Genomic DNA, 27968 nt, shown 5'->3' on the forward strand with positions numbered 1-27968 from the left:
TATATATATATTTTTTTTTTTCTTTAAGTCTATAATTTACCAATTTTAAAAGGCCTTTTGATTCTGTGTATTGTGTCAGTTAAGACACACACACAACCCCGTAAGTCATAACGCCACCATTTTGACACTGGTGGCGGGCTTGGTATCCATTTCAAGGAACAGAAATTGGACTGCGAGTGTGAAAGAGAAATCTGTGGATTGTCCCAAATCTCTTGATACAAAGATACAAAAGACAGAAACACTTGGCGATGAAACAATGTATGCCCTGGCATTGATCTGTTCTGAGAAGAAAATTCTTCAATTGCTTTTAATAAATGCAACACACATGTTAAATTGCATCGGTCACGATGGATTATAATTACAAAGTGAATGGTCTGTGGTTGTGAGTGTGCAGCAATAAACCTCCTAAATTATCGCCATTTGACTGAAATGCTTTTGTGCACTGTTGGCAAGAAATGAATGAAGTGGTCAGAAATGTCAGAGTCATTTTATTCATTTTGGAATAAAAGATTCAAACCTAAAATGTAACTGCTTCTAATGGCTTAATATCACGACCACGCCACAACTAAATTCGTCATTTTTTGACTAAACTTCACTTTGAGGCCAAGAATTTGAGCCAGGATGGCCAGTAGCCAGTGTTGCATGTCTAGAAATTGAAGACATAATTAAAGAGTAACTTTTATCAGACTAGGTTGTTGTTTTTTAATAATGCACTGGGTATTTTGTGGGTGGGGTGTGTGGATGAGGATACTGTACTGAGAACATTTCCCAAGTGTAAAAAAAAGTATTTGTGATCTGTGTTGGTGAGAGTTACTCAAATAAGGTTAAATTGTTCATGCTACTCATGAGGCAGACCTGATATAAGGTCTGTCAACATGCAGGGTATAGAGGTGGTATCTGAAATGTCATCCTGGATTTTGGTATTTAACCTGGCCACATGTAGCCCAAAATACTTTCCGTGATGTACAACGACAATCGCTCAAAAAATATGACAGCATATCGTACAAATCCATCTGTAACGGCTAAACCAAAATTTAGTAATTGTAAATATTCAAAACTTCGACAAATTTCTATTGGATTGGATTAGTCTTTATTAGTCTTCCATTTGAGACATTACATTTCACAGCAGCAAAGTGATAAAATTAAGAGGAAAGGAAAGGAAGAAGTAGAAAAACAAAATACAGGACCTGTTGTGAAGGCAGCCACTCTCGTGGCACCATCTTGAAATCTAAACAACAACAAAAAACAATAATAATAAAAATACATTTAATTTTCAAGCGCCTTTCTGAACACCCAAGGAAACTTTACAATTAATACACAGAACAATAAAACCATAAATAAAATGATAAATCATAAAATAGCCGATTAAACTAGACTGTGAATGCAATTTTAAACAGGTGGGTTTTGAGGTGGGATTTGAAAGTAAGAAGGGAGTCAATATTACGGATGTTGGAAGTGAGTTCCAGAGTTTGGAGCAGAGCGGCTGAAAGCTTTGCACCCCATCGTGGTGAGACGGGCAGAGGGCACACAGAGGCGGAGGGAGGATGAGGATCTGTGGGACCGAGAGGGAACGGAAATTTGAAAGCAGATATTGTAAATTCAAGACGAAGTTTAACAGGGAGTCAGTGGAGCATCTGGAGGACAGGGGTGATGTGGTGAAAGGAGGAGGTTTTAGTGATGATCCGGGCTGAGGAACTAAATAACAAATACTGTGACACCACACAAAAGACACAGACAGTCATTCAATCTTAAGCACTTTCTGCACTCGATTTGTTGCATGAAGCAGTTCGAGATGAAAAAGGAGAGCATCAAAGCATCCTTTTCACCAGTGGATCAGCGACGTCATGGTGAAATGTGCACAACTTCTTTTTCCTTTCGGCTTTTCCCTTCAGGGGTCGCCACAGCGAATCAGTGTCTTCCATTTTCAGAGGTTCGATTCGCGTGTTTGTTCTTGCCAAGATTTTACGTTGGACGCCCTTCCTGACACAACCCTCTGTATGCTACAAGCTAAATGTTGAAAGCGAACATGAAGCTGTAGCATCCAATGACAAAAGGACTCTCTCTCACAGCTCCTGTCACACGTAAATCCGCTTCAATTCCAAGCCGCGACAGTGGTTTAAATGGGACAATTAGAAATTTTGGTTCGGACTTGAGCAAACATCATGGAAATTCACAAGTTTAATTCGCTTTCACGGGCCGAATAAATTGATGTGGCAGGCCAGATTTGGCCCCTTTCCCCTGACTTTGACACCTGTGCAATAGATTGACATCTTGGGAGTGATTGTAAACTGCTCCACGCTGCCTCGCGGTGGGTCCAACGAATTCTGTGAAGGTCTTCAAAACAGAGCCCGCCCCCCCCCTGTCTTGGTCGTGTCGAGGAACTGGAACTCGAAGGCCCTTCTGGAATAACAAGGAAAGCGTGCAGCAAAAATAATCCTCCCCACACACAATAGGGGAGTATGTGGACTTTGTCTCCGACACAGCTCTGAAAAATGTGCAGCGTGATAAGAACGCTGCCCCCCTTCATCATAAAAAACAAGGATACCGGTTTTAGTGAACAGACTTACCAGATTATCCATCTGACTTCCTGGCAGACGAGGGGCTCTGGCGGCATTCATCACACAACTCCAGCGAGTAACAGAAACCATGCTGAAGGTTTCTGAGCGGCCATTGCGATTAGAAGCAACAGGCACAACAAACAGTGTTGCCCCGGTGACCGGATGCATACCTTGGTGAAACAATACGGTCTTGCGGTCGAATGGTTTGATTTGAAAATACGTGTCACTTGTCAGAAAAATTGATTGCGAGCAGATGGTACGGATCGTCATTGACTGAGCGGTTTTGTTATTTATATAGTTTGGCTAACTAACCGTAACGATAGATTTTCTGACTTCCTCCAAGAAGAACGAGCAAATGTAATGTGTCATTTTATCGGCCATCACTTCAACTGTAAGTCAAGCAAAGACACATTGATGTGTTTCAGACGTGTATGCTTTGTGTACTGGCTCATCCAAATAAAACGATTCAGAGTTTAACCCTTTCATGCACCAATAATGAGAACACGAGAAGCTGTCCACTGTCATGACCACTGTCCCCAAAAGTGCTGAGTTCATCTTCACATGACATTTTAATTAAAAGAAATACACAAATTGGGTGGAAGTGGAAAGTGTACTATTTTTCCCAACCTTGCGGTCTCATCGTTTGGGAAGTTCGACAAAATTCATTGAGTTTTTGTCATGGAAATCTTCCCCTTAACCCATTCACTGCCAGACATGTGCAAAAATGTGTCACTCCAGTGCCAGGGTTTTGGTCATTTTCGCTTGAATTCCAGGACCAACAACTATTGAGTTTTACGACTATGTAATCATTCAGGACAGCCTTAGACTCTCGTCTTTCATTGGAAAAAAGGGTTAGTTCCTAAATTACATGGGTCTGGAGTTATATAATAATAATAATAATAATAATAATAATAAATTTTATTTTAAGCGCCTTCCAAAACTCTCTTCTCAAGGACACTTTACAGTCATGGGATAAGAACTTTTTTTTTTTTTGTGCGGGTGAGCAGCGGCAGCCATTTGCGCCAGCGTTCACTCTACCCGGAAGTAACACAGCAGCAAAGTTATGAAAGGAAGAGGAAATGAAAGAAAGAAGTAGAAAAACAAAACACAAAAACTAAATACCAAATAATATGACACAAAGACACAGTGAGTCATTCATTCTTCAGCACTTGCTGTACCTTCTTTGTGACATGAAGCAGTTCGAGATGAAAGAGGAGAGGATCAAATGGTCCTTTTCAGCAGTGGATCAGGGACGTCATGGTGGAATGTGCACGTCTACTACAAGCTAAATGTTGAAAGCAAACACAAAGCTGTAGCATCCATTGACGAAAAGAGATTGTCTCACATCTCCTGTCCCACATAAATCCGCTTCAATTCCAAGCCGCAACAGTTTCACATAAGCATCGGCGCTCTGCGAGCATGAAATGAGGGTGGCTGTCCAAAAGACAATGCAATACATACATATTGGTTTATAAGGCGCTTCAACAACCACTGAAGCTGGAACAAAGCGCGAACATGGAAACAAAGGGAAATGCTGCCCCCTTTTGGAAAAGAAAAAACATTGCCAGAGGCCATGGCCAGAGCTTTATCGGCACCCAAGCATGACATAGAGTGCCATTCGGGAATGGCACTCTATGTCATACAGTAAAGTCTCGTTATATCGATATTCAAGGGAGTCCGAAAAAATATCGATATAACCGGGACTATCGATATATCCAACCCTGGTTGCATGTAATTTTCTCCGTGCGTGCATAGAAATAGTATCGATATAACCGGGACTATCGATATATCCGATATCGATATAACGAGACTTTACTGTATTTTCAATTCCCGAATACATTTGTGAATGGAAGTGAATGAGTTCAGGACAAAAAGTGATGAACAAATTCCCAAAGGTTCCTGTGAATTCATGATGTTCTATGAATGTGATAGCGGTGGCAACATACATTGATGGGCTTGAAAATTCCTAGAATGTCAACTGTACTGTTGACCATCTGGTGCTCACTGAGTGAAAAAAATACATCAAAATAAACCTCAAAAGCTACAGTGGAAACTCTTAAGGTCAAATACAATTTGTTCTGGGATGAATGCCGGTTGACCTCTAATTTGTTCCAATTTGCAATTGTTGATTTTTCCAGAGGAACTATTGGAACATGAATAATCCTTCTCAAGGTCAAAATGTCAGCTTTTTTCTTTTTTTAAAGCCGTACAAGTGATATTGTAGGTGAGCTTGACATATTGTCGCTTAAGCTATCATTCAATGTACTGAACCGCCATGATGGAGACGTGTGAACTGTTTTCCTATTGTCTAATAAATTCCATTTCATGATCTATGGTTGACATCATTTATAAAAATGCCTACACCTCATCATTTTGGTACCCGATTAACTGGAAACACACACATACGCATCTTCAATCAAATTCTTTTACAACATAAATTTCCATGGGTGGTAAAACATAAGTGCATCATGCTTGCCTCGGCATTACAAGACGTAAAAAAAAACATTAAAAAGACATAAAAGGGCATTTGTCACACAAACATCACATCGATTTTTCCATTGTGTGTTGTACGAACACAATTACGTAACTCATTCACCGCCATTCCCGAATTTATTCGGGAATTGAAAAGCATGACGTGGATCGCCATTCCTGAATTTGTTCAGGTTTTGGTTTTTCTCTCCAGGGGGGTGCCGATAAAGCATTGGTCAGACCTCTGGAAATGTTTTTTCCTCCCACGAGCGGGCAGCGTTTGTCATTTGTACAGCTGCCCCCATTTTCAAACTTGGATAACTCCAGACTTACACAACTTAGGAATTAACTCTTTTTTCTGATGAAAGAAGAGAGTCTAAGGTTTCTTATGCTTAGTCCTGAGCCCTAAAACTCAATACAGTGTGGGTCCTGCAATTTGAGTGAGAATGACAAAAACCCTGGCTCTTGAGTAGACACATTTTTACACTTCATTTGGCAGTGAATAAGGAGTCCAGCGCTGCCATTTTGAAGGATCCCTCCAAGCAAGGAGTTTGATTATCCCTTTAGTCTGACATGATCATGATAAACCACAGGAACTGAGATCATTTCTGTAATCTGGAACCGTAGTCGCAATGGTTTAAAAAAAAACATATAAGGCAAAGAACTACCGTAAATGTACAGTACATGAGAGTGATTCCAGATCCAGCATCATGATGTGATAGAATGCCTGGCTTGGTTGTCATCTAAAAATGTGCCAAACATGCATTGTTGACTTCATGATGCCAGAAAATGGGTGGATTGTGTTAAAAGTCAATTGCGAGCCCAGTTGAGGTCAGCTCAGAGAGACACATAAAAAAATGCAAAAAAATGAACACAATTTTTTTCCTCACGGCTCGTTAGTCATGTAAGAAGCGAATGTGTAGTCCTAATAGACAACAGAAAGGACTTAGATAATGACGACGTGGCTGGATTCCATTTGGCTGTGAGGGGCTGAAAATTCCATGTCGTGACTCCAAAGACACTGTAATTTCAAGTGAATTACAGTACAGTGAAACTCATTGCGAATGTAGGGGGAAAAACAGATTTCCACCATATTAATCAATACTTTAACATTCAAAGTGAGCTCAATGTAGAAAAACTAAATCCATCAGTCCTGTTTCCTCATGTCCGCATCCAACAGTGAAGAACAATTAGAACATCATAGTATTCAGACATCAATACAACATAAATACATGAAAGTGGCTGAGAACCAATTGCAATTACAGTGAAACCTCGGTTTACGAACCCCTTGGCTTACGAACTTTTCGGTTTACGAAAGTTACATTTATGAAAATCTTACCTCGGCATACAAACTATTTTTCGGGATACACACGGAGCTGCCACAATGATTGATATGTCTTTCGCGAACGAGCCCCTTCTCCTAACAAGAAAATGGTGGCCACTGTTTTTTGTCCTCTATTCTCCACCCCCGTCTTCGGTTAAAGCCATGTGATTGGTCAAGAACGCAGCAGTGAGGGCGGTGGTTTAAACATTAAAGAGACAGGTAGACGACAGTGAGAGAGTTTCAACTTTGATTGTTCAAAGGTAGAGTGTAGACTGCAAGGTTAAAAAATCCCATCAATTAGGCTCCACAAATCTACACTACACACATCTGAGAGCCATAAAAATAAAATATTTAGAAATGTTTTTCAGTGAGAGCCACATACACACACACACGCAAACGTGCACGCACGCACACACGGCCACTTTTCAACAAAATATCAGAATGTATGACTTAAAATAACTTTGTGATAGTACTCACCATTAACATGAATGGTTTTCCGTTCCTCATGATTGGTAAAAATCCAGCCAAACGATCGGAATGAAAGTAAACTTTCCGGTCCGTAGGCGAAGTTACTGCTAGCTAGCCTGCACACGGCTCATTAGCTTCCACACTTGCTATCTGCAATATACTTCTCGCAGAAGTATATTGATGCTAACGTTAACATGGGGCTTGTTAAAATGTCACCGATGGTATTGTTTCATTGCAATTTAGAATCAGAACCTTATCTCTCCACAAAGGTGAATCCTCCGGTCCATTCAACCTGAAGTGTACTCGTCATTTTTATGACTCGTCGGGCTCATTTACCTGTTTCAACATGACGACCAGTATTATCCAATCAAAATTGCGCTTTTTGCCAACTGCGGCCCCAACAGGAAATGAAAAGCGAGAAAATGAAAGGCGAGAATATGTATTTAGTTTTATCGCCGAGCCATATGCAATTATCAAAAGAGCCATATGTGGCTCGCGAGCCATAGGTTCCCGACCCCTGCGCTAGAAGGATGGATAACTTCAATGCGGAGGTGGAACTGCATCAAGGGCCATCTCTAAGCTCCTTCTTATTTGTTAGGGTAATTTAATTTAAGATTAAATTACTTTATTTTTTAAATTGTGTCACATTATTTGTTATTGAGGTTTGTTGTTTTGACTTCAAGATGGCGCCGCGAGAGTGGCTGCCTTTACTGCAACTCCTGTATTTGTTTTTCTACTTCTTCCTTTCCTTTACTATTTTTTTCATAACTTTGCTGCTGTGAAATGTAAATTTCTCCACTGCCAGACTAATAAAGGCTAATCCAATCCAATCCAAACTTGTTTTACTTGGCTTAACTTTAATCATGCTTTGACAAGAATTCATTTTTCGTTCTCCGACATAGGATTGCATTTCAAGGCATTGAACCATACAAAATAGTTCTTTGCCAACCGTTATGCAGAAGTCCCCCTGAAATAACTTTAGACCTAAAACGTCATTAACCAGGGAAGGCCCAAGGCAAAATATTCCCACATTAACTTAATAACGAATGACTATGACACCAAAAGCTGTCCCATGAAATGATTTGATCTACATCCTGTAACGTGAAAGCGGACTGAAGAGACTTAGTTTTATTGGAACCAGCCACTTTCCATGACGAAAGCTGCCGATGGAACCGGCGGGACAATCTTCTCATTGATAAGACAGAAACCCTTTCTTTCGTTCCAGGTGTAATGTTCTATTCATGCGCTGAGCAGATTTCGTCAAAACGTGCTTTGCCCCAAGCAACGATCTGGAAAGCTCTCTCTCATCTGCCACAATTAATTCTCACACACACTCACGCACACACACACAGACAGACAAGCGCAACGCTGGGAGCCAAAAGAATGGATGCACCTGTGACGCATAAGATGAGACAATTGCACACATGAGGTCATTAATGAGGAAAGTTGTTAAACAACCTTGAAGAATTCCCTCCTAAACGCTGCTATTTGCGGCGATAGTGCCCATGTGTGTCCCATTATCACACAGCGGTACATAACTGCATTCTTGATGGGCCAAAAATAAGAGTTTGAATAAATAAATATATAAACAAACAGTGTTCGTCATTGTTTCTTGCATCCTTTGGTCCATTTTGTATCCCCCGTGTCCTCTTGTGGGCTGGGAGTAAGTGAGCTGTCCATCCAAAGTGATTTTAGGAGCGGTGCACTCTTGTTTTGGCTAGATTATATTTTGTTCTCCTTTTTGAAAAATGTTGAAGAAAAAGTGTTGAGGGTGGCCTGGTGGGCCAGTCGTTGACCTCATAGTGCAGATGTCATGGGTTCAATCCCTTCCTGTGTGGAGTTTGCAGGTTCTCCACAGGCCTGGGTGGGTTTTAGCCGAGTATTCCGGTTTCCTCCAACATTCCAAAAACATGCATGGCGGGCTGATTTGAAGACTCTAAATTGTCCCGAAATTGTTCTCTAAATTGGCTGGCAATTGGTTGAGGATTCCCAAAGAGGGCTGCGACTTGCTCCAGCACACCTGCGACCATCATGGGATCGGTTCCCCTGATATGAATGTGAGTGTAAAACGTCACATGTCTCTGTATGTGCCATGCCACTGATTGGCGACCAGTCTGCAATGTAGTCAGTTGAGATGGGCTCTGGCAACTTCCCACAATTACGTTCAGGATAAGCAGTATTGAAAATAGATGAATGGATGCCTGTGTGTATGTGTGTAATAAGGATGTGCTTCTCTCAACAAAATATGATTTGATACGGATTTCAATGTGTGGGGTAGAAAAACAATTCCATGACAATTCCAGAAGAAGATGGAAGCTTCAAAATAAATGTTACAAAACTGGAAAAAAAATCCAGACATCCATTATCTGAAAGACTTTATCATAAGGCACTTGCACTGGGCATCATCATATATATATATATATATATACAGTAAAGTCTCGTTATATCGATATCGGATATATCGATAGTCCCGGTTATATCGATACTATTTCTATACACGCACGGAGAAATGCAAACAGGGTCGGATATATCGATAGTCCCGGTTATATCGATATTTTTTCGGACTCCCTTGAATATCGATATAACGAGACTTTACTGTATATATATATATATATATATATATATATATATATACACACACACACTGTATTTTACGGTATATCAGGCGCACCGGAGTATGAGGCGCACCCCGAATGAATGGTGTATTTTCACACTTTGATAAGGATTTCAATGTGTGGGGTAGAAAAACGATTCCATGACAGTTCAAGAAGATGGAAGTTTCAAAATAAATGTTACAAAACAGGAAAAAAAATTCAGACATCCATTATCTGAACTGCATTATCATAAGGGTTGCGCTGGACCACATTGTATATACACAAAAACACCTCTATTTTCCGGTGTATAAGGCGCACCGGAGTATAAGGTGCACTCTGAATGAATGGTGTATTTACAAACTTTGATAAGGATTTCAATGTGTGGGAGGTAGAAAAACTATTCCATGACGGTTTAAGAAGATGGAATTTTCAAAATAAATGTCAAAAAACTGAAAAAATAAATAAATCCAGACATCTATTATGTGAAACGCCTTATCATAAGGGTTGCGCTGGACCACACTGTATTTTCCGGTGCATAAGGCACACCGGAATATAAGGCGCACCCTGAATGAAATATGTATTTTCAAACTTTTTCCGTAGACAAGTCACACCGGACTGAAAGGCACACCTCCAATGAATCTAAAAAGTTTTCCAAATGTAATAGTTATAAATATCTAAAAGTTTTGTAAATATAAGAGACACCACAATACATACAAAGTGCGATAATAGATGCTGTCATTACTCACTATTTGTTCTACGGGGGGAAAATGGACTCAGTGGGTGCTGACAGTAGTTGTGAGACCAGTTGTGGCTATATATATATCTTTACAAATAAGGCGCACCTACGTATAAGGCGCAGGGTCATCTTTTGAAGAAAAGCCTTTGTTTGTGCCTTATACACCAGAAATTATGGGACCCATAAATAAAGAAATGAAGAAATCACAGGAAATTCAAAATAAATGCAGGGCTGTAAAGTGTAATTTTGTTGTACAGTGAGACCTCAACTTACAAACACCTTATCTTACAAACTTTTCGTCTTACAAACGTCACATTTATGAAAATTAAACCTTATAATAAGCACTATTTTCATAATACACACCCACCACGGCTGGCGGAGTGATCTTCGGCGGAAGCACGCGACCGAACAGCACCAGAGGTTAAGTTACCAACAGTCCTTATGGAAGGTGACTCTCCTTCCATAAGCCATCAACGACCATCAAAAAGGTAAATAAAACTTTATCTTACAGCACAGTTTATTTCTTTAATTAAAGTCCTCATGTAATGCGCCTCTTTCCAAACAGCAATTCCCTTTGACCTTCGACCTCCATCAAGCCATAAATGATGTAAATAAAGTGACTTTATGATACAATGCAGTACGTCTGTGTAAGCTCTCAGTCGTACAGGAGTGGTCGCTGACTTCGCTGACGAAGCCTCTTGGATAGGAGGCGAAACGTCCGAAACCTTCAAAATTGTACAGATGACGGCTGAAGAAACCTTCTCATCGATACAATGCAGTGTATTTCTTTCATTACAATACAATAGCACATTTATTATACATAGAATAAGGTATGTTGTGTGTAGTTTTAAGGCTTATTTAGTTGAAAAGTATATTTTATGGAAACCTGGGAACAGATTATTCCCATTTTAATGGTTTCCTATGGGAATTTTTTTTTGAGATACACACTTTTCACCTTACACAGTCTGGGAACCAATTAAGTTCGTAAGTTGAGGTCTCAATGTAACTACAACAAAGAGATCTGGTGTAATCCATGAAAACACAATGAATGAAAAAGCATTACATCATAAGTAACACATTTTTTTCTTAAATACAGTAATATGCCTTTACTTATTGTATATGATCGTCAGCTGCGGATGGAATCCATTTGGTGCTATATGTTGAGCACTATAGTATTTTGGGTGTCAATTGCATCATCCATCCTCCCGGTAGATAATTACAGCACATCAAAAAGTCCGCAAGGATGAATTCCCAACTCAATTGTCACATTAATGTGATGACATCATTGCTCCTCAATTGTTTGGTTGATTTATTGCTGGAACAAAATTTAATTCAAGAGGCTGCTGCAACATGTGGAAAATGGGTCAGGGAAAGGTTTGGCCAAAAAGCAAAGTTTTTATTATATATTTTTTATTGCTGCAACTGTATTGAGGGCACTGGGATCTTATCCAAATCGTCCGGTTTAGGAGATGGTTTCCACAGCTGAGCTGAAAATCGTGCTTACTGTTAACCAGCCAAGTGGATAGTCAGAGCAGGGCCAGGATGAGTGGAAACATCCACGTCTGGGCTTTGAGTGACGCTGTGGAGTCTCCTTCCCTCTGCACTTGTAACATTGTCTGGAGACACCTGTTCATTCCACTTATGAAGCAAGTTTGAGTCCCTGAATGACGTCTCAGCTTGCTAATGAATGACGAAGTACTTTCGAATTCTATGTTGACGTTCAATCGAAGAGTTGGGTGCTTGCCAAAAGTGATGTTTGACTCTTGCATTGTTGTCACTTCATGCTATAAGACTTATGGATCAGGCGGTCATTTGAGGACAATAAAGTGGTGAGTGCTGTATCAATATCAAGCCATGCAGTGATGAATGAATTGTGTCAACCAATCAACCAACCAAAAAAAAAACAACAAACCAATCAATCAATCAATCAATCCATCAGTCAATCAATACATCAATCATTATTACATCTCAAAACCCATCTATTTAAAATTGCATTTTCTGTGTAGCTCTCTCCGTTTCTATTTATAATTGTATTTTATTTATGGCATTGTATTTGTGATTCAATTTTATTTATTATAGTACCTATGCTTGTCTGTGACTGTAAAGTGTCCTTGAGAGCTTTGAAAGGCGCTTAAAATGTAATGCATTATTATTATTATTATTATTATTTTTATTAATCAATCAATTGGCCACACTTACTGTAAATATGCCTTTCCTATATAGGAGGGGTATCAAATCCCTTTTTTATCCACGGATGAAATGACTGTCCTCTCAGACCCAGCGTGCAAGGCACTTATAATGACTTTAACAAACATAATAAACATGAAAACGCCTTTTTGCTCTAGCAAGCATCATGGAATTTCACAAGTTTGATTTGCTTTCGTGGGCTGAATAAAATGATGTGAGGGCTAGACTGAGCCCTTGGGCTTAATTTGGACAGTAATGCTCCTTTTCAAGTAAAGTGGAAGTACTGGTTTTTACAGCATCTGGAAATCTTTCAGGGTCAAAGGTGGGTAATTTTGATTAATACTGAGAGGCCAAAATTATTTCAGTCATACTTTAGTGAGGTTTAAAAAAATACATATGCATACCATATTTTCCGGTGTATAAGGGGTACCCACAATGAATGGTGGATTTTCAAACTTTTCCATATATAAGGTGCACCTTCAATGAATGAAAAACATTTTTCAAAAATAATCTGTAAATCGATAACAGTTTTCCAAATATAAGGCACACCACATTATAAGGAGCTACAGTAGAGGCTGGGGTTACACATTACTTCTTTTACAATGAGAAATGAATTTGTGGCCGCTGAAATTAGTTGAGACCAGTTGAGGCTCAGTATTACTTCACCATTAAGGCTCAACTACGTAAAAGACGCAGTGTCATCTTTTGAAGAAAATCAAAGCCTTTGGGTGCGCCTCATACACCATAAAATACGTCATATAAAAAAAAAAATATATATATCTATCTATATCTCTCTCTCTCACTATATATATATATATATATATCTATCTATCTCTCTCTCTCTCTCGGGACTCTATATCCGACCCTGTTTCATGTAATTTTCTCTCTGCTCATAGAAATAGTATCGATATAACCGGGACTATCGATATATCCGATATCGATATAACGAGACTTTACTATATATATATATATATATATATTTTCATATAACACAAAATGGTGTCAATAAATAAACAAACAGAAGTATACATCAAATGGACTGCAAGTCTTTAATAACAAAAAGAAACCCATACAAAAGTATATGTACATGGTCACTTACTGAACCACCTTGCAGTCGAAAGAAATGATCATAACATAGTTCATTTAGTCATTTTACACAAAATACCTCCTAAACGTCCATCGGGACAAAACTGGAGCTGAAATGAAACTGCCATTGGATGATCTTGACACTCCTGTTGTCCACATTGAGGACCAACACATTGGTTGTGATATACTTTAGAATATACATTCTTTTTAATTTAGGGGCTAGAACACAAACCTTTTAGTTGATCAGAAAAATAAAAACAACATTCCTGGGACATAAATAAACTGATTATTTCGGTTTTTCTGCATATCAGTAAGTATTCCGATCACTGAGATGAAAATCCCAGATGAATGAATGGAGATACATAATATCATTACACTTCCATCTGATTACAGACATAACATTGAAGGTCTACTAAATACGAATCAGTGTATTTCGCTACTTATGTGAACAATGGGGAAGAACGACATAAAAGACAATCATAATGGTCCAAGGGAGTTTATGGGAATTGAGTGAATGCGCATGAAAGCAAATTCCAGTAACCACCTCCCATTTGTTTAAAGGTCATTAGTGGGATAGTGATTTGTGTGCCTGTTGATGTGAACAAACACCTGGCATGCATGTATACAAATTCCCACGTGCTCGTCACCGTTGCCATGCAAGGTTCGGCAAGCATCTTTACATTAGCATGTACGCCGTTCATCATCATTATTACAGCAATGATTACGGTCATTGCTGTAATAATGATGACAGTGTAGGGTGTGCACTGGGGTTGGGTGTTATACTAAATATTTTGATCGAACATAAATACTGGTAATTTTATTTTATTGGTTTGAACTTCTTTTACAATGTTAACTCCCGTTTTCATACAAGCGTTGTAATGAGTGGAGTAATGCTTTGGTGGATGCCCCAATTGGTTGAAGTTGCAATTAACAATCAATTCCACGAGTGAGATCAAAAAACAGGCCGTGTGTCGACGGTTTGACCATTCAAGAGTCATAACAGTGAAGCGTGCAAAAACCTGTTTGGTAGAAGTTAATCCTGAGGTATGTTAGTAGGGAAAAGTAGATTGTTGTGAGTTCCGGCAGAAAACAATTGTTCTTGGATGAGTATATGTCGCTCGTGAACAAGATGTGAATGGTGCTTTGTTTACATGATAGAAATGGTTCATAGTAAGGTCCAATATTTTCTGAGTGAAATGAATTGAATGATCAGTATAATTGGTTCCATTGCTAAAATATATATATTAATGCCAGCTCTGAAAAAAAAAGATGGCTGTCCCGATACTTATAAGTGTAATTGCATTTCATTTTAAAATATGCATTGGAATTTTTTGTGGTAAGTGCAAATCGGTCATTATTCCAGGATAATTCCACCATTGTCCTGTCATTTCACATCCCTGCCTTATTTGTGACCAAAATCCCTGTGCAATTTTTTTCTTTTACTTCTGCCTGCCATTCTCCTCCAGTTCACCTGCCTCACTTGTCCGAGTTTTTGCGAGGTCGCCGGAAGCTGGACATGTTCTCATTCAGGGCGTAGATGCGTCTGGAGAACTCCTCAAAGCCAGCGGCATCCAACTCCCCCAGAACCTGCTCATCACATTCCACTGCTACCGCTTGGTCCACTGGAATGCAGCGGTAGTCTTCCATCCGGGTCTCTTCCGCAAGCTCTAAACCCACCCGTAGACCAATTCCCAGGCCCAAGTTGGTCGCCTCGGTCCCCATGATCTCCTCGGCTTGCTCCACTGAGCAGCATGGACCAGGACTTGGAATCAAGCATGTTACTGGTCCTGGAACAAGAGAGCCGTTCATGCCGCTTGCATGCTGACTTGCGGCCATTGGATCATCAGTGGTGCCTCCTAATGGAGAAGAAGTCTGGTTCTTTTGCTCTTCCGTCTGATCTTGGTGGACCTTTGTTTCTCTGTCAGTGCTGTTTTGTATCTCCACTATGGAGGCTGCATCACTAACCTCCTCGATCGCCTTTTCCTCCTCTTTGGCTTCAGTGGGCTCGGTGAGGTCAAGTGAGGCCATGTTGGCATCCAGGGAGGAAGACAAGAGTTTAGGCGGAGATGATTGCATTGTTTGGGCTATCGCGGCTGCCTCTTGACCCACGGCGGTGCCATAACTGGGTGGAGCTTTTGTCTTGTACTTGTCGGTCTCGGAGCTCGCTCTCTTCCTCAGTCCGCGGTCTGGGGAGCTGGTGTGCCGTGGGTAGGTGACTTCTGAGGCGGTGGGCACGCCGAGGTGAGACTTGGCTGGTACTGGGATGGCGCTGGATACATGATGTCGGTCACTGTGGAGGAATGGAACACACCAAATCAGTAATCGTGCACACTTTTTATCCCTACTTATTAACTCATTCACTGCCATTCACAAATGTATTCGGGAATTGAAACTATGACATGAAGCGCCATTCCCAAATTTGTTCGGGTTTTGTTTTTTCTTGTTTGGGTGCCAATAAAGCACTGGCCATGGCCTCAGGCAATGTTTTTCCCTTCCACAAGGGGTAAGCATTTCCCTTTTTTCCATGTTAGCGCTTTGTTCCAGCTTCAGCTGTTGTTAAAGCGCTATATCAGCCAATATGTATGCATTGCATTGAGTTTTCGACAGCCACCCACATTTCAAGCACATATAACTCCAGACTTTTTTTTCTTTTTTTCTGATTAAAGAAGAAAGTCTAAGGTTTCTTACGCTGCATTGAATGTTTATGTAGTCCTAAAACTCAATATTCTGTGGGTCCTGGAATTCAAGTGACAGTGAATAAAAAAACGGCACTGAAATTAACACATTTTTGCACGTCTGGCAGTAAATGAGTTAACATACAAATAAAAAAAATCACATCAAAATCTACAGTATTCTGTTCTTAAGCCTACATCTAAAACTAACTGCAGCTACATCACTCTGAAAAGCACTCTACTTTCCAACATTTGTGAGCCTGCACTTTCGCTGTCATCCACAAGTGCACAGCAGGCGCTCACCAAAGTATGCCAGACATTTTCCGCTGTAACAGATAACAGACCCGCAATCTGAAACAGCCCACCTCGCCTGAGTAGTGAAGCCATAAATTAACTTAAATGGGCCCTCCCTTTTCTGATAGGCATAGCCATTTATAATACACACAGACTCCTTATTCGTACCATTCTGCTAGCTCTTAAGTGGGTTCAAAGGTGAAAAAGATTCTCTTTGTGCTCTCAGAAGATTCATGTTCGCTACTGAATTGCCTCACTGTTTTCATTTGGACATGTCTGACAGAAATTGTCAAGTAATGCGTTGAATGTGTACTTGTCATGTGGATGGTTCCACCATCCAACACATGGCAGACTCAAAAGGGCCGCTGATATTGACCTTGAAACCTTACATGAAGAGAATGTGACATGCAGAACAATTGTGAAGAAGCATTGGAAATGCCCGTCCGCTCTATGACAGACTTCAAACAGCAACGTCCCTATCATACAGAAACATGGAAGCCAAGGCAATCAGGTAGCTAACAATAAAAAAACTAATTCTTCTTTTCTTTTCGACTTTTCCCTTCCAGGGGTCACCACAGCGAATCAGTGTCCTCCATCTTCAGAGGTTTGATCCGCATGTTTGTTTTGGCCAAGCTTTTACGTCGGATGCCCTTCCTGACACAACCCTCTGTATTTATCCGGGCTTGGGACCGGCACAAGAAGACACTGGATTGTGTCCCCTTGTGGCTACAGAACAAGCAACTCTATGAACTAAATAAAGATGAAGATGGTCAGTAAAAGGCGCCCAAACACAAACTGGCCATTGGCACAGCAACATTCCAAAAAGCAAAACTATACTCACCATTTGGTATATAATAGTATTCAATAGAAAACGCTGCTTAAAAACAATAGATTGAAAAAGATAAGAGCAAACTGGCCAGAGCTAGCACACTGTATTTGTAGCGAGCTGCATAAGCAAATATATGGTTGTGTTGATTTAATACGTAGGGTTTTTGTCAACCCACAATGGCTGAAGGAGGAGAAGAACTGGATTTTGTTGCAGATATACTGTTAAAGCCATTTTTTAAGACATACTTTTCAAGAATAGGTCGAAATCATTAAGTAAGGTTGGACAGCTCCAAAGCTAGCAAAAATAGCAAATATTATTTGCAATTTTATGAGGATATCATCAATTTACACATTCACAGTAAATATTCGAACAGTTAAATGGCAGCATTTCTTAAAGGACAACCGACACCACTTTTTTGTTTTTTAACTGACATCAGAAAAATGTTTTATAGCATCTAAAATACCCAAAACACGCAGTCTGGTATTTTTATTCAAATGCAAAACACAAATAAAAATGACTTGAAGTGTCCAAAATCTGCAAAAAAAATTGAGCTGCGAATTGGGCATTTTCAGTCCCGCCCCCAGTTTGTGACGTCACGCCAAGATGTCTTGCATTGCTGGAGAATAAAAACAATGGCTTCAGATTCGGATAATATGCTTTCTTGTTACACATCCAGTTATGAATATGATTCAAATAGTTCTGAAGAGGAAAGCATAAATGTTTGCAATCGATTAAAGAATTTTTTCCGTGTCATTTTGAGGCAAACGGGCAGGGGGGAATGTCAGACCCAAAAATGGCGACCAGCTCTCGTGAGGAATGAATCAGCCCGTTTCCACAGGCTGATAGATTCCTTTCATGGAGCTTGGACTCCCTCTGCTGGCGGCTTTTGGATGTAACATCAAGGTTTTCAGATAAACAGTATAGCAAAATACATTGACGTGATAAAGGACTGCGACAATGTGTCTTTTTGTCGGTCGAGGGGGGGGGGTCCTTTCATGACGTAACGTGAGGACTCGTCACCAACTCAAAAACAAGACTTCCTGAATGTTCAGCGTGAGTCTTAAAACGTAAAATATAGCTATATGCGATGGAATCTTTGTAAAATACACTCAGTAGAAGTCATTTGAAGTCATTTTACAAATTATGGACACAACTCGTCCGGAGACGTCGGTTGTCCTTTAAGTTTCTTCAAGTCACAAGTTATTTCCTGGCTACGGTACGCTCTAGTGGACGTGTATTAACTGACACCTCACTCAAATCTGTGGACTGAAACAGACAAAGCACTACTGAACGCCGAGGGTTGACATGCATGGCATATATATATATATATATATTATATATATATATATATATATATATATATATATATATATATTATATATATATATATATATATTCATTTTCCGAACCGTTCCATTAAGCTGCCATCTGCCATGCATGTTATTTGGAATATGGAAAGAAACCGTACCACGCGGAGAAAACCCAAAAAGGCACGGGGAGAGTTGGCAATCACCACACGGGAAAGCCAGAGCCCTGAATCTACCCTGTACTACTGTACTGTGAGGCGGATGTGCTCACCAGTCAACCACCGTGATTTGATCTTAGGCAGGCAATAGTGACAACATTCTTGGTAACCAAATTGATCCAAATTGAACCAAATGATTAAGGCTTGGTGGGGAGTAAAGACTGCGACTGGAAAATGGTGTCCAATTTTCGGCATATACTTCCGCCTTCACCCATCCTCGCGGAAGTATACGCCGAAACATGTCAGGTATTTGAAACACCTACAATACAGTGTCTGTAAGAAAAGAATCTGATTAAAATTAGGTATCATATCGTTGATTATGGAGGTTTGAAGTTTTTGGCAAGCATTTTTAACTGGGGTGAAAGAAACTGTAAATTCCTTTATCAGGCAGGACAAATAATTCTCATATATAAGGATTTGGTTGTTGGTTTAAATTTCGAGCTGGAGCTGGAAAGAACCCCATGTTAATAGCTTCTACTTTGCTTGCATTTTTCATTACCTGTGGTCAGAATTCCAACGGGGAAGCATGAAGGCTTTTTAATGGTCAGCATGTGTTTATTGCGGCAAGAGGAAAACATTTCGATTAAGCAGATGAAATGGGAATTAGTATTGAGTTTTGTGCCTGTTCTGGTTGTCTCACCCACGTATGTACGCAACAGCACACATGCACACCAAGCAGGGTATAAGCTTTGATCTCATCTATCTTTGGGCCCTTCCACTTCCCATTAGGAGGTAATCGGAGGACGGGCCCGTTGGAGAGCGCAGACTTTTGATGGCTTCTCTTCTTTCAAAACACAAGATTATTCAATGAATGTGTGTAAAACACATTTGAGATCCCGTAGAGGGAAGCGGAGATGAAAGACAGCTTTGTGCTTGGTCAGGCCTTGGATTTGACACACACAAAAAAAAAAATCATAAAATCATTGAAGTGTTAACACTAAGCAAAAAAATTAAGATGGCATTTCATTGCATGATTCATTTCGCCTTTGGATTAAATATTTGACTGAAATGTATTCAGTCAAGCACCACTTGGTCTTGAAAATGTATATGTATGATGTGGTGCTCCCTTTAGAACAGGGGTCGGGAACCTATGGCTCGCGAGCCATATATGGCTCTTTTGATGATTGCATCTGGCTTGCAGATAAAACTAAATACAGTAAAGTCTCGTTATATCGATATCGTTTATATCGATAGTACTGCTTATTACGATAATATTTTCATTTCCCGGCAAATTTCTAGTCTTTTATGATATAATTAGTTCCGGTGAGTACGATACCCGGTTATTACGATAATCCGGTTACTACGATGCCCTTTTCATCTCCCGCCAGCCTCCCTGCTTATATCGATACAAAAGCAGCTTAAAGCTGAATCGATATTTGTTTAAGGATTTCAATATAGTACCACCATTAGCGAAATCTGTATCTGTAACACCCTTGGTCACGTGACCAGTTTTCGTGTCTTGCTCACATCTTTCATTACTGCTGCAATAGCATCTGAAACATACTGTAGTCTTCTTATGTACAGTTGTTCAACACCAATTTCAACCATGGGGAAACGTAAGAATTGTGATATCGGAACAAACTACAAGGCAATAGTGGCAGTGGAGGAGAATCCAACAAGAATTTGCGAAAGAGTTCGACATGCTGCAGAATACTTTATCAACGTCAGTAATGTAAACGTCACAGTTTTTGTTTTCCATATATATATTTAATTGTGTTGTATTCAGATATATTTATCACTTGCAATAATCACTGTTTTTCAAATGTACATGCTGGCGTTCGTGGTTTTTTGCATTGGTTGAATTTTAGAAAGGCAGTAGTGATTAAAAAAGTGTAAAGACGTTTTTATTTTATGCATAAGTCACTTATTAAGTGACTTATTATGTGACTATTACATAAGTTCACTTCACTACAGTACAAAAGCATGCCCGATACGCAATCCATGAACTCAAGGAGAAAATTACATGCCATAGCAAAGATCCCCCATTTATTGCCTACTTTTAATGCAGTTCGGCGCAGGATCGGATATATTGATAGTCCGGTTATATCAATATTTTTTCCAACTCCCGACAATTTCGATATAACGAGACTTTACGGTACATATTCTCCCTTTTTCGCTATTAATTTCCTGTTCATGCTGCAGTTGGCTGAAAGCGCAATTTGATTGGATGACACTGACTTAAGTGCCGTTGATGTCGAAACAGGTAAACGCCCCTTTTTGAATAAGCGGACAAGTAAAAAGAGAAGACGAGTAGCGTACACTTCAGGTTGAATGGACTGAAGGATTTGACTTTGTCGAGAGAAAAGGTTCTACCGCCATTGTAATTTCAATGAAACAATATCATCAATGAAACAGTCGAATGTTAGTGGCACTTTGACAAGCCCCATGCTAACGTTAGCATCAGTATACTCTGCGAGAGACAGCAAAAAGCAAGCGTGCAAGCTAATGAGCAGTGTGCAGGCGAGCGAGCAGTAACTTCGCATATGGACGTGGCAAGTGGACTTTCATTCCAATAGTTTGGCTGGATTTTTACCAATTATGAGGAACAGAAAACCATTCATATTAATGGTGAGGATTATCACAGTTATTTTAAATAATAAATTCTGACATTTTATTGAAATCACATATACATATATGTGTGTGTGTGTGTGTGTGTGTGTGTGTGTGTGTGTGTGTGTGTGTGTGTGTGTGTGTGTGTGTGTGTGTGTGTGTGTGTGTGTGTGTGTGTGTGTGTGTGTGTGTGTGTGTGTATACGCGCGTCTGTATGTGTGGCTCTCACTGAAAAACATTTCTAAATATTTTGCTTGTATAGTGCAATACATGTGAGCTTAATGGTGCAACACATGTGAGCTTACCATCGGACAAGCAGGCCGTGTTCCAGAAAGTTCTTCAGGTTGGGGAGTGTTTGCTGCAGGTCTGGGGTCGTCAAGCCATGCTGATATCTTAGCTGGGGGCGTGAAGGAAACAAACAAAAAACAACAAAAACAATGAGCACAACATATTAACCACACACCCAACATATTAACTGCACACTTGTCAGAACACATCATTGTGTTCTGACATGAACTCCCACCCACAGAGGGGGACTTCGCACATTCCTTCACCTTTACACTGTTTTTCTCTTGACATCAGACTATTGCTTCTCTGATCCACAATGGACATCTTTAGTTGATAACAGCCATATGGAGCACAGAGGAGAAGGTGTAGGGAGACACGGGTAAGATGCGGGTGGTAAAAAGAATAAAAGAAAAACTGTTTTAAAAAACAAAACTAAAAAGTCCTCTTCAAATGGTGGTTCATGTACCACAATCTCCCAACAGTTGAGCATTGTCACATCAAACCATCACTAGCCCGGCCAAGTTTATTTGCTCTATATTACTGAGCAGGATAAGAGCATCATGTCACACATTCTGAATAAATCACAGAGGCCCTTGTGTCTCACACGTCTACAGGCCCACACACAACCACACAGAAATGGACACACCCACTGCCCATTCCAGCTGACATCTGTTCTTTCCACTCCGGTGCCATAGTAACGCCTCTTCTCTTTACATCCATACTAAAACAGATTGATCTTATCTAATGGGCTGCTTATTTCAAAGCACCTAGCTTGAGGGCAAGATTCAAACAAGTCATCAGAGACGTATAAATAGATTCATATATGCTTTTCTTGGGAAGGGGTGATGGTTAAGTGTCAGTAGGTCTTATAAAGGATTATGATCCCATGAGAACTGCTAAGGTCAAAAATCCATTCAGCGATGCAAGTTAAAAAAACAGTAATAATAATAGTATAAAGAAGAAGAAAAAGAAAAACAATCCTGAGGTAAATATGTCTAATTTAATTATGTTCTTTTGTGAAAAAACGTGCAAGATGAAGGTGTTTTTCCCCAAGCCTAATGCATTAGGTTTACAAAAGTGAAACAAAGTGAACTGAAACACAAAAACAAATTTCAATATTTGATTTAAAAAAAATCTAAATAACCCTGGTGTATTTTTTAAGTGAGTTGAACAGGTTATGGGTCAAATTCATGATTTATTCATGAAAAAAAACATGTTTAAATATGGACTTTTCAAATCAATAATATGAAAAGTCCTTGTTTAACAGTTGTCAATGGGGCGGTATGAAGATTGTCCATATCTGTGATATGAGCTATGAAAACTGTAGCCATGACAACCTCAGACTATTTGAAATGCAAACTCAGACCGCGAGAGTTGCACAAGACAGCTGTTTCAAACCCCAGCTGTTGAAAGAAGAATCCAAAAGATACCTGATCAACACAAAAACCTATCATGGCTCAGTCCAACCCTTGGGACCTGACCAGATGACGGCACAGTTTTGTCCACAGGGCCAACCATAACACAATTAGGTTCTATTGAAAAAACAAACAAACAATGAGCTAGTTCATTTTCAAACTTAGTTCAAATTTTTGAATTCTGAACTTCAAACTGAACTAGTTTGAGTTCAAGATGAACTTTTCTAACACGTGATGATGCTCAGGTGGAAATGGGATGACCGGGTTATGTTATTTGATATACGGTGCTTGTGGTATATAGACGACTCGCAAACTCTTGGCTTGAGAGGAAGGGGAAACTTGGGAGTGGTCAATAGGGATAGGGAAACTGCCAACTTTGGATAGTATAATTTTTGTATAGACCAGAAGAAATTCTGCTTTGTCAAGGTTAAGGTTCACGAACTTATACATGAACCCAAAGTTGATTTCCGACAGAAAGTGAGGGTGGAGAAAGTGACTGAGATGCTGGGTTAGCTGGAGAAATGGTGTGGAGTATCATCTGCCAAACAATGAGATAAGATTTTATTAAAAAAATGCCAAGTTGGGAAGAGGTCGATAAGGAAAAGTATGGGACATAGCCTTGGGACACACCTAAAGTAACTGGATGAGACTTGGATAAAAAAAGACTACAGCTTGATGAAGTGAGCTTAGTCTTTGAGGCATGAATGGAACCAGACTAGGGCGGTGTGGGCAATACCAATGGAGGAAAATCTATTGAGAAGGATGGTGTGTGAGATAATGTCAAAGGGGCAAGGAGGATGAGGGCGGATAGTAAACTGGCATCAGATGAAATGAGAATATCAGAGGTCATTTTCAGGAAAGCTGTTTTCATGCCGTGGGGTGGACAGAAATCTGGCTGAAAGGACTCTTAAAAGCTCGTGTGTGTTAAATGGGAGTGGAGTTGAGTGGCAACTGCTTATTCTACAACTTGAAATGACCAGACAACGGGACACTGCTTTTCTTTCCTCCAAACCGCCAAAGTTTAAACATTTAATAGAACGAATAGTTTGTAACTGTCATAACCGAAATCAGAAAAATCTGTGTGGAAGGGAACATATCCCACAAAATGCTCAGGATAATTGCACTTCAAACTACCAGTCATTTTTAGTTTCCTTTTCATTCATTTTGGTGATGAATGCGAGTGGAGTTCCTTTCATACATATCCATATGTGCACCTGAGCGTGCTTTCAAACTGCCCACAGGATTCTTTGTAATGGGGCTAACCAGATCGTGGTGAGAAATTTCATGTCCCATTGAGCAAAGTTGTAAGGTGAGAGGTTTTAGTTGGAGAGAGGGTGGAGTTTGGGGCTCCCACTGGCTCTTTCACATGATGACATATTGAAACAGATCTGTTCGGGTCTCCTCATGCTTGATCACGTCTTTGCGTGTCTCAACACCTTCCCTGTTTGATTATTCAACAAATCTCACTCAGGGCTTTGGAGACTGCGCAATATGTGTGATTGCCTACCACACATCGTGTGGTAGGCAATCAGTTGGTGTGACCGTGAGGGTTTGAATGAACAATGGGTCACATTTGGATCATCCCGATTACAAAGACATGTAACACAAAGACTTTGCAGTCTGTATTGCAGATTTTTGGCAATATACTCACCACAAATAAACACAATCTCAGGAGAAAAGAGCCAATAGAAATCTTACAGTACAGGCCAGCCACCCAATCAGCCTGTTTATCATCAGCTCTGTACATTAAACAATGAAAGCTTAGCTTCTGCCACGTATGATCGTTTCCCTTAGTGTGTCACTATCAATCAACCAACCCGAGATCCAAATGTGTCTGCGGGGGGGCCGAAAGGAACGTTGAGATTAATTGCGGATGATGTGGCGAAGCAGATGGGGCCCACTAGCAAAGCATAATCTTGCATCTTCACTCATGACGGACAAAAGGTCAATTGTTGGGTGAGATTCCATGTTGCAATTTGTGTGTCAGCGACTATCCGTCTGGTCAAGGACCATGAGCTTTACCTGGACATTGCTCTTCATCCATAGCTGTGATGTGAGCTCCCAGAGTCTATGGCCTGTAATAATTTGGATCTGTATTTGCCTTTATTATCTCGCAGTGGAGAAATCTACATTTCAGAGCAGCAAAGTTATGAAAGGAATGACAGTAGAAAAACAAAATACAGGAGCGTACAAACTAAGGCTCTGTGTGAAACCAAAAATAAAAAGAATTGAAAGCTACAAATTCAGTAAGTAAGTAAAGGATGCCGTAAAGGATGCCGTTTAACCGACAGCAAATTTTTTTAAACACAAATTTTAAATCACATACTCTCTCCAATCAATTCATAATTTGATGTGAAAAATAACTAAAAAGATCGATGAAAAGGTTTCGTCAGCCGTCATCTGTACTTCTTTGAAGGTGTCGGACGTTTCGCTTCTTATCCAAGAAACTTCGTCAGCAAACTAAAGTCTTACTGGTAGTCTAGGCCCTATATATATATCCCTACTGTCCAGACATGGCGGTGCCGGACTCTGCTATGATAGGTCCCTGCTCTCAGGTTGGGGGGGAGCAGAGGACTACTCCCTGCTACTCCACTGACTGTTCCTATTGTCTGACTAACGACTGGCCTGAATGCCCCACTTCCACCGGTATCACCTCATCAGTATTCCTAATCCTATTTTGCCTAAGTAGGCTGTTGTACGAACGATCCAAATTGAACCTCACCCCACCAAACCGGTTTAATGAAGGATTTAGTTGTTTTATGAAAATTGCTTCTTTTACGCTCCTTTCAAACTTAGCGAAAGAACATAGATGGCATTCAGATGGCATTCAGGCCAGTCGTTAGTCAGACAATAGGAACAATCAGTGGAGTGGCAGGGAGTAGTCCTCCGCTCCCCCCAACCTGAGAGCAGGGACCTATCATAGCAGAGTCCAGCACCGCCATGTCTGGACAGTAGGGATATATATAGGGCCTAAACTACCAGTAAGACTTTAGTTTGATGACAAAGTTTCTTGGATAAGAAGCGAAACGTCTGACACCTTCAAAGAAGTACAGATGACGGCTGAAGAAACCTTTTCATCGATGGACCACTCCTGTACGACTGAGAGCTTACACAGATGTAACTAAAAATCTGGCAGAATTTCTTTACCTGTACCTTTATCCTGTATGGCTTCTGATGCCTGCTATCACACAATGTTCCAATGCTGATCTATTTCACACTGCAAACAGTCACAGTTTCACCTGCACTTGAACCCCCATGTGTGCAGTCTGACTAACATCGAAACACAGAATTGTGATGACAGCCTCACTGGCTTTCCTCACTTTCAATAAATATTGTGAATAATCCCCAAAAAAATGTATGTCCTGCAGCGATTTACCATTGTGAAAACCAGTACCATTGAAATCGGGGTACTCCATCTCAATATGTGAACTAAAAAGGATTGCTAAAGTAGCCACTTGAGTGAAACCTCCTATATTGCATCACAAGCCGTTGTTAAATAGTGTACAATACATAGTTGTATTAAGTTCGTCCTGTCTACTTGATATCTAATTTAAAACATTTTTATTTTTTCTTACAGACAGTGTATTGTAGGTGTTCAAATACCTGACATGTTTCGGCGCCCAAGTCACGTCAACGAAGGCGGATGTATACGCCGAAACATGTCAGGTATTTGAACACCTACAATACACTGTCTGTAAGAAAATAATCTGTTTTAAATGAGTGTACAATACAATATATATTGATTTCTATAGCACTTTAAAAACAGCCGAAGCTGTAACAAAGTGCTTATCATGAACAGTGTAATTGAAAATCAATCAATAGTGAATAATTATTTAAGCCTTGTTATGGTGCGTAAATGTTCTGTAAAGCGCTTAGATACAGCTGCAGCGGTTGTGAAGGCTCTGGATAAATAAAACTATTGTATTACCTATTGCATAGCGCTATCTAGTAGGGACATACCACAACTGCTACTATTCTGTGCCCTATGATGTGGTGCGCCTTATACAACGGTAAAACTCATACCTAATGGTGAAATTAAAAGTTGTAAAAAGTACATTTTTGTCCTAATTAATTATGTAATTTAATTATTTTTCATGTCCAATGAATCTCTAATTTGGCCACTCGCTGTCAACTTAAAATGAGATCTGGTATTCAGTGGGTCGGGTACCTATCAATCACACCTCAGCTGATGTTTGCACTCTGAGCCCTGTTCTGACATTACCTTTTTAAAGGTCTTAATTGGCATACCAAAATAATTAACATAAATTCATTCAAGACAAAATATTCATGTTCATCAGAATTTTTCAAACTTGTACATTCACGGTGGCCTGTTGAATTTATCCTCCATCCTGTATTTAAAACCTTCCTCAGGAGATGAAACACAACAGTTTGTGCACCCTGAAACTTTTGACATTTTGACCAGGCATGTAATAAAGCAATTTTTAAATATCCCTTACTCAAAACTCTTCTTCATTGCACTCTGTCCTTTAACACCCGTCCGGCCCTGTTTTTTTTGTCTCTGCGGTAATGTAACACAGGTGTGGTGTATCCACCGAGCCCGTCTGAGTCAAATTCAAACCAGATTGTTCGCTTGCATATCTTGTTGCTACACTTTTAAAATGTATCCTATTGCTGCCAAAGTCAGTCAGCAAATGTAAATAATTTTGGGAAAGATTGTGGCAGCACAATAGGGGAGTACTGATGACATTAGTTATGACAATAAGGGCTACTGTCCTTATGTGTTCTGTTCATATGGCAATGGTTTTTTTTTGTCAAAGCAAATCAACCGATTGGAAAAGTCACAATAATTCAAGGTTAGTGTGATCTCGGGGGTTCATACTCTCACCAAAGTGAGACATCGGTGCTAAGGCTACTGCAGTCAAGTAACCTGAAACCAATGTGGCCCATGTGAAGTCACAACACTGAGGGCTACTTCCTGTTTGCAATATTGGCATACCACACGATCATCAATC

General features: G+C 40.0%; 1 protein-coding gene across 1 annotated transcript in view; it reads right to left on the reverse strand.

Moving 5' to 3' along the window:
* Positions 1 to 13362: 13362 nt before the first annotated feature.
* The window catches only part of uvrag (UV radiation resistance associated gene), a 64209-nt gene continuing 49603 nt past the window's right edge, over positions 13363 to 27968 (reverse strand). Inside the window, exons 14-15 of the mRNA XM_089017521.1 lie at positions 21598 to 21689; positions 13363 to 15712 (exon numbers count right to left, since the gene is read on the reverse strand). Of these exons, the coding sequence (XP_088873647.1) occupies positions 14899 to 15712; positions 21598 to 21689 (906 nt within the window). The 3' untranslated portion in view covers positions 13363 to 14898. The remainder of the gene's footprint in view (positions 15713 to 21597; positions 21690 to 27968) is intronic.

Source organism: Hippocampus bargibanti, linkage group LG16 (genome assembly GCF_051943395.1).
Source record: "Hippocampus bargibanti isolate YZ-2025 linkage group LG16, ASM5194339v1, whole genome shotgun sequence".
In the NCBI taxonomy this organism is placed as follows: domain Eukaryota; kingdom Metazoa; phylum Chordata; class Actinopteri; order Syngnathiformes; family Syngnathidae; genus Hippocampus; species Hippocampus bargibanti.